The sequence below is a fragment of the Procambarus clarkii genome, chromosome 5 (assembly GCF_040958095.1).
Source record: "Procambarus clarkii isolate CNS0578487 chromosome 5, FALCON_Pclarkii_2.0, whole genome shotgun sequence".
Taxonomy (NCBI): Eukaryota; Metazoa; Arthropoda; class Malacostraca; order Decapoda; family Cambaridae; genus Procambarus; species Procambarus clarkii.
Genome location: NC_091154.1, coordinates 10,763,626 through 10,774,995, shown reverse-complemented (window position 1 = coordinate 10,774,995; position 11,370 = coordinate 10,763,626). Strand labels below are relative to the sequence as shown.

The 11,370-nt window shown below is 46.3% G+C and overlaps 1 protein-coding gene across 1 annotated transcript in view; it reads right to left on the bottom strand.

The window, feature by feature from the left end:
* Positions 1-3,518: 3,518 nt before the first annotated feature.
* The window catches only part of LOC123761790 (zinc metalloproteinase nas-4), a 57,879-nt gene continuing 50,027 nt past the window's right edge, over positions 3,519-11,370 (bottom strand). Inside the window, 1 exon segment of the mRNA XM_045748001.2 lies at positions 3,519-5,715. Coding sequence (XP_045603957.2) covers positions 5,594-5,715 — 122 coding nt within the window. The 3' untranslated portion in view covers positions 3,519-5,593.

Sequence of the window (11,370 nt, the reverse complement as noted above, 5' to 3'; positions counted from 1 at the left end):
TTCGAAGCCAGCACAGAGGGAGTAGTTGATGAGACTCCAAGGTAGTGGAGCAGAGGACCTCGAGCTGTGAGGAGAAGCAGTGAAGAGGAGTGTCACGTGCTTCTGTAGAGGTGGTGAAGCACCATAGTTGCTCGAGGGAACTTCATGGTGTAGCAGCCCAGAGAGCTGTGGAGGAACCTAGCAGAAGGGTGAAGCTCTATAGTTGCTCAAGGAAAACTTCATGGTGTAGCAGCCTGGAGGAGCTGCAGAGGATCCTGGTAGTGAAGCCCAGAAGAACCTAAAGAGATCAGGGTAGTGAACTTCCAGATGTGGAAGGGAAGTTCTAATTGATTACTTGTAGGGAGTTGATAGTGTTTGGTTGTCATTAACGTGCAAGACGCAGTGAGAGGTGGGTGATTGTTTGCCATTCTTGTGCCAAGGAGTGTTTTATACTGAAGTATGGAGTTACGGTCGTAGGCTGGATTACCTACAGATGTATGTGTTCTAGGACTGATAGAGTGATCGATTGATCATTGTTGTGTATCAAGGAACATTTATACTGATATATATGTTATTGCAGTCACACGCTGATTTTCCTTGTACATGTTTATAGATATATTCTCTTGCTGATAGTGCAACATTGTATTATATGACTTGACCTACCTGAGGAGGTTGGTAATATTAGGTGGTGAACCAGGAGATAGGATACCACTTGATAAGCTGATGATAGAGATCTGATGGTGTTGGAGTGCAACCTGATTGAAATAGTATAGAGTGTAGGATTCATTATTATTATATGTGTGTATGTATTGTGTATGTGCTTTGTCCAGTAAATGTATTCAAATTAGCTGGTGTTTGCCCTTGTCCTAGTGAGGCTTCCCAAGATGTAGTAAAGAAGGAGAGAGAGAGAAAGAACCAAGAACCACTGCTGCGGACAGGGTCGGACGGCAAACTAATAAGTCAAAGGGGATTGAGGAGATTATATCACATAAGGAGAGAGTGGGGAGTCACAGCGGCTCGAATGGGTGTGTGCACGTGACAACGAGGCTAAGTATTGGAGCCGCATCCCCTAAACGTGTGACGTTGAGCCCCTCTCCAAGAGCCAGAAGTGCCCAGTGTGATCTCTTGGTGAAGTATAAGCACTCCACCGAGCTGTGGGTTGGGTTGTCCATAAAGAAGGATCAACAATGCGACAACACCACCAACCCGCACTATAATAATGGTTAGCGGCAGGTGTGCCAGTGGCATTGTAAAAGGTAGTGATGCAGTCAATTGTGTCTGGGTTTATTCCCAGTGTAGGTCATCCGTAGACAGTGAGCCATTGTGACTCACTATCTACTGACAGTCCCGTGTTTGTGCCAATCACTGCGATTCTATAAGCACAGTGGGGGTCAGTGTGTAGGCCAGGTCTAAGACCTGGCCTCAGGGTCTCACCACGAACAAACACCGTGTTCCGGAATGTTGCAACCCCCAGTTATGGTGGGCTCGCACGATTACGAGATTCCACAACTGGCTCGGCAGTGTCAGAAACGGAAGAATTTTAGGAGAGGAGAAAAAGAATGCACGTATACCATGACGCAGCTGCAAAAGGTGAACTTCCGTCTTCTCACCGGGGCCTGTTCTGGCACGAAGTGCGGCTGTTCACCTAAATGCAGTCCGACCTGGACACAAGCACATTGGACAACACAAAAGATGCCACGAGGAAGATGTCACTGCCTAGGTCAAGATGCTGGCTGGGAAGCGCCTGATTCTGCTCCAATACACTGCTGCTGGCTGGAACTGGTTATGGCTGCACCGAAGTGCTCGTCGAGGCTGGAGAATAACAGCTGCTGTAGGACAGCGAGACGATGCTGGCTTGCTTTATGGCTGGCGAGCTGATCGATCCATCCACTCACGCACTCTAAGAGGTATCAGACGTTGGTAGAGTGGGCGTGCGTAGCGCTCAAGCAGAGGGCCGCCTAGGTCACACTGCGAGGAGACGAGATGCGTCCTCTTGCAACGATGCTGGTACCCAGTGTGTGTGGGGGGGGGGGGGGGAGCTAACTTGGTGTGGACGTCTGTGTAGCAGAAACATTCGGTAACGCTGGGAACGACGTTGCCTGGATATTGAAGCTCACCTGCTGATTGGTTGTTGATGTGACAGTTGCCGATTTCTTAATTTCTTAATTTCCACAAGTCATACTTGGCAGTCCATGGAGACGGCGGTGTGTGCTTCTCAACAGTTGATGCACTTTTTGATTATCGACCGACCGTTTTTAAAGTGGTGGTTTTCGGTGCAGATGCTGCACTTTGCCTCTGCTTGTGAGCAGTTCGTGGTGTCGTGTTCGTACTTGAAACACTTGAAGCCTTTACGTATGATGTAGTTCCGTTCCTTCTTGACAGTGTGATGGATAGATCCAGGCATCTGAAGCCGTTTTCTACTGCCTGAGTCGCTGCTGCAGCTGTTGAGAAGGTAACCTTGAGAGTGGGCCGTGGACTCGGTGTTGTGATGACTTTAACTTTGACTGCAGTCAGAGCTGAGTTTCTTGAGTTGATGTTTGCCAATATGGTGTCAGGGTCCTGGGTGATGATGTAGACACTCGTGTGGCTGACGAAGATGGTTCGTTCAGCCAGGTAGCGTCGGGTAGGTACGATGATAAGGTTGGTGTTGAGTAGGGCGTCCTGGTGCAAACAGTTGCTCCAGAGCTTCCTCGCTTGAGTATAGAAGTACAGCGCCGTCGGCATCGTCGCGAATGTCCAATGGTGAAGCATTCGTGATGTCAACAATTTTCTTAAGTATTTGGGGCCGGGTGAATCTGGTTTTCCCCTTAAACCGGACCTTGATGCGGTAGATCATGATGATGGTGAATCTCTCTCTGACTACCGCATCACTGGAGATTGTCTGCCGTCTCTTCTCGGTATATTGTACTAAGATGGGTGTGGGGGTGGGGGGTGACAATGTAGCATGAAGCTACTCTTCTGCCCAGTGTTTACTAACTTACTGTTTTGGAAAAAAAAATCCAAAATATATTTTCATTTTTTTCATTTTCAAATTACGTCCATTTTCGGTCATACAGGCAAACGGGCAACTTCAGACGTAATATGTAAGAGGACAGGTTTAGACAACAGCGCCTACAGCCTTGTCTCTTTCTCATAAATCTGGTATAATTTATCACCAATTTTATTTAAATATATGAAAACCAATTTTGATTGTCCTGACTTGACATCGTATATGCAACTGAGGCTGTCATTCTCACTCACTGCTGAATATGGTCCCGACTTGACATTGAACTATCCAGTCTCCATTTATTGTGGTTTTAATTAATAGATAATTATTTTTATAAATTAGTAGTGTGTTGCATTTTACCATCTCATATGTTAGTATATTTTGGGAGCAATCTTTCTTGTAGACATATTATAATGTCTACAATGTCAATTACAATTAATTATATGTTACATTACTGAATACGACAGAAAGGGTGACCATAAGTAATTGTAGCACGAATTTTCTCATGTTTTTCTTCACCTGAGAAGGAATTTGAAAAATTAACTCTCCAAAGTTCATTTTATAATTTTATTAAGACCTTTAACTTAAGAGATGCATTTCGTTGGCTCTTAACGTTAGCATAATTAAAGTCAGAGATCAAGTGGATACAAGTATTTGAGCAGCCGGATATAGCCGGGGATGAGGTGAAGGCTAAGCATCTCACATCTGTGCCAATAGGCTCATTGCAGCTTACCAAGCCCCCAATGTTTCCGTGATGGCTGGGACAGTATGTCGGATATTTCACCGTGTTCTCAAAGACCGGAGAGATGTGTGGTGACAGTTGGTTGGGTTTGTTTGATGTTTAATGCCTTGACAATGTCCAATCTTCATGTGTTTGTGCATTGTTAGGCACCTTGAAAGGGATGTTGTTGTCTTGCCCATATATTAAAATCGTTGGGGGTCGACAGTACTCAAGTGGGAATTGGTGAGATTTGTCTCTTTCAAGTGGGTTTGTTTGGTGTCAGGAGAGTTGTTTATGAGCAAGTTGGCAGTCATCTTGCTCTTATAGTATATTATTGGTTCAATCTTCTGGTTGATGTCAGTAGGAGTCACATTTTCATCAATAATGTTTTACAGGACCCTCTCTACCGTTCTGTGAGCCGGGGAGAAGGTCCTGTAGAATATTCTAATAGAAGGGACCAGCAGTGTATTATTGGCTGATTCGTCTGAGATTGTTGTTTATTTATTTATTTAATTCATTTATTCCTTGTAACAATTATCATCGTTCCAGTTTTATGAATAATGACCAAAATACTGGTGTAATAAGATGTTGAATATTGATTAATACGAATGACTTGTAATCTACTATATTCAATTGTGATCACATAGTGATCTGATGAGTAATGATAAATTGTATAACTTTTATTGAACTTGCTGATATATCATTAAGTGATTATAAACTTGTATCAGGGAAGTCACCAGAGGAGAAGTCACTAATGTTTGACGCCTCCAAAAATTGAGGCGTCTTGCTGTCCGGTCAAAATACATTTTTTTGGTGTCCTCACACTAACCATAGTGTGAGGACAGGCAATTAGGCTCTCATTAACCAAATAAATCATAATAATTTCAGTGCCAAAGATTAATCATACAAGCTTAAAGTCATAAACGGTATTCCCATAAGAACTAAGGTTCACATGAGGCTGTAAACGAATGTCTGCTATTGATTTGTATTAATTAAGGAACCGTGTTTTGTTAGTACACAGTTTACCGTTGTCATACTTCCCTCAGCCAAGCGGGAGCTTACGTGTCTGGGATAATGATTCCTTAATAATGGTCTAACTGGGAGAAAAAGTAGTTTAGAACTATAATAAATAAAAAATCCACTGGAACTCTAGGTGGGGACGAATCTACGACTCGTGCATTGTCAGTCGTGTACTCTACCACTAAACCACCACTGCCACCTGATATCATGGGAAGTCTGGAAGTTTCTACTGAAGTCCGTCCAGGTTTTTATGTACGACCCACAAGCACTCGGGTGGAAGGAATCCACTGGGAAAAATCCCAGTGGATTATCTCATTGATATAAATCACATTTATGTGATTTCTGCATGAATCTAATAATTCTATCAAATTGCATTTTGAGATTCAATTAGAGGGGGTATTCTTGTATCATCCTAGCACAGTGGGGGAGGGAACCTTTGACAAGCCGCCCGCTTCCTCTCCTCGTAGAGGCCACTAGAGTAAACAACATAAATAATTAGTCAAGGTGGAGCATAAAGGAGTTAAGAGGATCTGTGCTATCTATACAGAGAGGAGGAGGAGCAGAGCCCTCGGTGATCTTACTCCATGGTGACGGCTGGTGACATGACAGTGCCCCTCTATCATGGCTGTCATGACACGTGACTCCCATGGCTGACTGTTGTTGTAGAGAGTACTGGAGTGAATGATGTGAGTACTGGTGGCGAGGAGTGAGTGCAAGTTAGGTGAGACGCTCCACACTGGAGAGACACCCTACCTCCCCAGCGTCCTCCCCTGCTGGTAACACCACCGGGCGATATAGTAGGGGTCGAGGCCTTCTGTGTAGGTGCTGTGAGGGGACTATACCGCCGCCTCAGGCACCACACCGCCACCACCACGGCCACGGCCAGCTCAACACTGCCTGCACGACTTCCTGCAGTAGACCAACATGTAGTTTGGGTTGGTACGACACTGTCCAGACTCGTACCAGGCGGCGCAGTGCTTGTGTCGGTCCTCGCAGGCCCCGCTCTCCTCTGTGGGGGGGGGGGGGGGATGGTGGTTAGACCTGCCGGTGGGTTGGTTACATGCTGGCGTCACGTCATGGTTGTTTACATGGTGGCGTCACGTCATGGTTGTTTACATGGTGGCGTCACGTCATGGTTGTTTACATGGTGGCGTCACGTCATGGTTGTTTACATGGTGGCGTCACGTCATGGTTGTTTACATGGTGGCGTCACGTCATGGTTGTTTACATGGTGGCGTCACGTCATGGTTGTTTACATGGTGGCGTCACGTCATGGTTGTTTACATGGTGGCGTCACGTCATGGTTGTTTACATGGTGGCGTCACGTCATGGTTGTTACATGGTGGCGTCACGTCATGGTTGTTTACATGCTGGCGTCACGTCATGGTTGGTTACATGCTGGCGTCACGTCATGGTTGGTTACATGCTGGCGTCACGTCATGGTTGGTTACATGGTGGCGTCACGTCATGGTTGTTTACATGCTGGCGTCACGTCATGGTTGTTACATGGTGGCGTCACGTCATGGTTGGTTACATGCTGGCGTCACGTTATGGTTGGTTACATGCTGGCGTCACGTCATGGTTGGTTACATGCTGGCGTCACGTCATGGTTGGCTACATGCTGGCGTCACGTCATGGTTGGTTACATGCTGGCGTCACGTCATGGTTGGTTACATGCTGGCGTCACGTCATGGTTGGTTACATGCTGGCGTCACGTCATGGTTGTTACATGGTGGCGTCACGTCATGGTTGTTTACATGGTGGCGTCACGTCATGGTTGTTTGGGACTCTTGTTGGTGAGAGCGAGAGTGTGAGTGTGTGAGTGAGACAGTGAGTGTGTGAGTGAGACAGTGAGTGTGTGAGTGAGACAGTGAGTGTGTGAGTGAGACAGTGAGTGTGTGAGTGAGACAGTGAGTGTGTGAGTGAGACAGTGAGTGTGTGAGTGAGACAGTGAGTGTGTGAGTGAGACAGAGAGTGTGTGAGTGAGACAGTGAGTGTGTGAGTGAGACAGTGAGTGTGTGAGTGAGACAGTGAGTGTGTGAGTGAGACAGTGAGTGTGTGAGTGAGACAGTGAGTGTGTGAGTGAGACAGTGAGTGTGTGAGTGAGACAGTGAGTGTGTGAGTGAGACAGAGAGTGTGTGAGTGAGACAGTGAGTGTGTGAGTGAGACAGTGAGTGTGTGAGTGAGACAGAGAGTGTGTGAGTGAGACAGTGAGTGTGTGAGTGAGACAGTGAGTGTGTGAGTGAGACAGTGAGTGTGTGAGTGAGACAGTGAGTGTGTGAGTGAGACAGTGAGTGTGTGAGTGAGACAGTGAGTGTGTGAGTGAGACAGTGAGTGTGTGAGTGAGACAGTGAGTGTGTGAGTGAGACAGTGAGTGTGTGAGTGAGACAGTGAGTGTGTGAGTGAGACAGTGAGTGTGAGAGTGAGACAGTGAGTGTGTGAGTGAGACAGTGAGTGTGTGAGTAAGACAGTGAGTGTGTGAGTGAGACAGTGAGTGTGAGAGTGAGACAGTGAGTGTGAGAGTGAGACAGTGAGTGTGAGAGTGAGACAGTGAGTGTGAGAGTGAGACAGTGAGTGTGAGAGTGAGACAGTGAGTGTGAGAGTGAGACAGTGAGTGTGTGAGTGAGACAGTGAGTGTGTGAGTGAGACAGTGAGTGTGTGAGTGAGACAGTGAGTGTGTGAGTGAGACAGTGAGTGTGAGAGTGAGACAGTGAGTGTGAGAGTGAGACAGTGAGTGTGAGAGTGAGACAGTGAGTGTGAGAGTGAGACAGTGAGTGTGTGAGTGAGACAGTGAGTGTGTGAGTGAGACAGTGAGTGTGTGAGTGAGACAGTGAGTGTGTGAGTGAGACAGTGAGTGTGAGAGTGAGACAGTGAGTGTGAGAGTGAGACAGTGAGAGTGAGACAGTGAGTGTGAGAGTGAGACAGTGAGTGTGAGAGTGAGACAGTGAGTGTGAGAGTGAGACAGTGAGTGTGAGAGTGAGACAGTGAGTGTGAGAGTGAGACAGTGAGTGTGAGAGTGAGACAGTGAGTGTGTGAGTGAGACAGTGAGTGTGTGAGTGAGACAGTGAGTGTGTGAGTGAGACAGTGAGTGTGTGAGTGAGGCAGTGAGTGTGTGAGTGAGACAGTGAGTGTGAGAGTGAGACAGTGAGTGTGTGAGTGAGACAGTGAGTGTGTGAGTGAGTGAATGTGACAGACAAAGACAGACAATATACATAAAGTTACAATACATTAAACATTTTCCCTGCTTCACAAGCCACAATATTACCCACAATGTGAGGACAGACAAGGCTTCCATTAACAAAATAAGTCACAAGAATCATAATATTATTTCAGCGCCAAAATTGAATCATACAAGCTTAAAGTCAGTGAAGCTTAGAATACATATTCAGCTTAAAATACATTTCTTATAATATTTATTAAAATTCATTAAAAACCATTAAATACGCAAAATGAAGAATATTTGGATATTCTAAATAAGCGAGACTAACCCCAGTCCACAAATGTGGTGATCTCACTGATGTCAACAACTTCAGACCCATATCAGTTCTGCCTAACTTGTCAAAAATATTTGAAAAACTAATCTACAAGCAGCTTTACTCTTATCTAGCCAAACACAATATACTTAGCTCTTGTCAATATGGCTTCAGACCCCCAAAAAAAGCACTAACGATGCACTTATTAGTATGATTAACTTGATACATGCAGCTCTTGATAAAAAGGAGTTCCCTGTTGGGTTATTTGTGGACCTGCGTAAGGCTTTTGACACTGTCAACCACCAAAACCTTCTTCTTAAATTACATCATTATGGAGTCTGAGGTCACTCCCTCCAATACCTTCAGTCTTACCTTACTGACAGGCTCCAGTATGTTTCTGTGAATAATTCCATTTCTCCCACCCTACCCATCAACATTGGTGTTCCTCAGAGCAGCATACTTGGCCCTCTCCTCTTTCTCATCTACATTAATGACCTTCCAAATGCCTCTCAACACCTCAAACCAATCTTATTTGCTGATGACACAACCTTCATTTACTCCAGTCCTGACCCTCTTGCTCTAAATGTCCCCTGTGAATATTGAACTAAATAAAGTCCATCTTTGGCTAACTGCTAACAAACTCACCCTTAACACTGACAAAACTTTCTATATTTTGTTTGGTAATAAATCCTCAAATGAAATTAATTTAAGAATAAATAATATCCAAATCAGTAACAAAGTAGATGGTAAATTCCTTGGTGTCCTCATCGATAACAAGCTGAATTTCCAGGGACACATTCTAAATATAGCAAAAAAAAGTTTCTGAAACTGTTGGCGTTCTTTCTAAGATCAGATATTATGTACCCCGCCCTGCCCTGGTGACGCTCTATTACTCTCTCATCTATCCATATCTCAACTATGATATTTGTGCTTGGGGTTCTACTACTGGAGCCGGTCGGCCGAGCGGACAGCACGCTGGACTTGTGATCCTGTGGTCCTGGGTTCGATCCCAGGCGCCGGCGAGAAACAATGGGCAAAGTTTCTTTCATCCTATGCCCCTGTTACCTAGCAGTAAAATAGGTACCTGGGTGTTAGTCAGCTGTCACGGGCTGCTTCCTGGGGGTGGAGGCCTGGTCGAGGACCGGGCCCCGGGGACACTAAAGCCCCGAAATCATCTCAAGATAACCTCAAGATAACCCAAAATCATTTACGTCCTCTAATTACTCAACACAAAGCTGCTATTAGGACAATATCCAACTCTGGCCCCAGACATCACTCGGTACCCCTACTCAAATCTCTGAATATGTTAGATATTAAGTCACTGCACATTCTCTCATGTGTATTATACATATATAAAACGCTGAACTGTAATGCCAATCCTGACCTTAGAAGCTTCCTAGAAGGTTGTAACAGAACCCATGAGCATCACACCAGAAACAAATACCTATTTGATATTCCAAGAGTACGACTTAACCAAACTAGAAATGCTTTACAAATCAAGGGACCCAGAATGTGGAATGACCTTCCCAACCATGTTAAAGACTGTACCTCTCTCAACCAGTTTAAGATAAAAACTAAACACTACCTAATTAACTCCCTGTAACCTACCTTACCCCTAAATGTCAACCCATGTCTTACTATTTTCCAACATTATTGATGCTTGACCAACTTGTTCACCTGCTGATATATGTCATGTATAAACTTATACACAATTGTAATCTTCTGTTTATTAAGTTAAAATTCCTTCTGCTGTTCTGATGCATTTTCTGCTGTTTTATCCATCATGTAATTATTACCTTTATCTTTTTATTTTTATCCATTTTTTAAATTAAATTTAAGCTTTTGATCTCGATTAATATTAAGGTGTAGTTTAAGTGTTCCCCCCTCACCTTGCCCGAAACACTGGGAGTATTAGTGGCCTTAGGTATTGTATGTACTACCTCTGTCTGTTAATCCAACATTATCTTTGTAACTCATCTTCTATGTATGTACTTTTACCTGAATAATTATCTTATCTTATCTTATCTTATCTTATCTTATCTTATCTTATCTTATTTTGCATTCACTGACGCTGCTGCTCAGTCAACAAACTATAGCCACACCATCACCCACCACAGCCACACCATCACCCACCACAGCCACACCATTACCCTCCACAGCCACACCACCACCCACCACAGCCACACCATCACCCACCACAGCCACACCATCACCCACCACAGCCACACCACCACCCACCACAGCCACACCATCACCCACCACAGCCACACCATCACCCACCACAGCCACACCATCACCCACCACAGCCACACCACCACCCACCACAGCCACACCATCACCCACCACAGCCACACCATCACCCACCACAGCCACACCATCACCCTCCACAGCCACACCATCACCCACCACAGCCACACCATTACCCTCCACAGCCACACCACCACCCACCACAGCCACACCATCACCCTCCACAGCCACACCACCACCCACCACAGCCACACCATCACCCACCACAGCCACACCATCACCCTCCACAGCCACACCATCACCCACCACAGCCACACCACCACCCACCACAGCCACACCATCACCCACCACAGCCACACCACCACCCACCACAGCCACACCACCACCCTCCACAGCCACACCATCACCCACCACAGCCACACCACCACCCACCACAGCCACACCATCACCCTCCACAGCCACACCATCACCCACCACAGCCACACCACCACCCACCACAGCCACACCATCACCCTCCACAGCCACACCACCACCCACCACAGCCACACCATCACCCACCACAGCCACACCACCACCCACCACAGCCACACCATCACCCACCACAGCCACACCATCACCCACCACAGTCACACCATCACCCACCACAGCCACACCATCATCCACCACAGTCACACCATCACTCACCATAGCCACACCATCACCCACCACAGTCACACCATCACCCACCACAGCCACACCATCACCCACCACAGCCACACCATCACCCACCACAGCCACACCATCACAGCCACACCACCACCCACCACAGCCACACCATCACCCACCACAGCCACACCATCACCCACCACAGCCACACCATCACCCACCACAGCCACACCATCACCCACCACAGCCACACCATCACCCACCACAGCCACACCATCACCCACCACAGCCACACCATC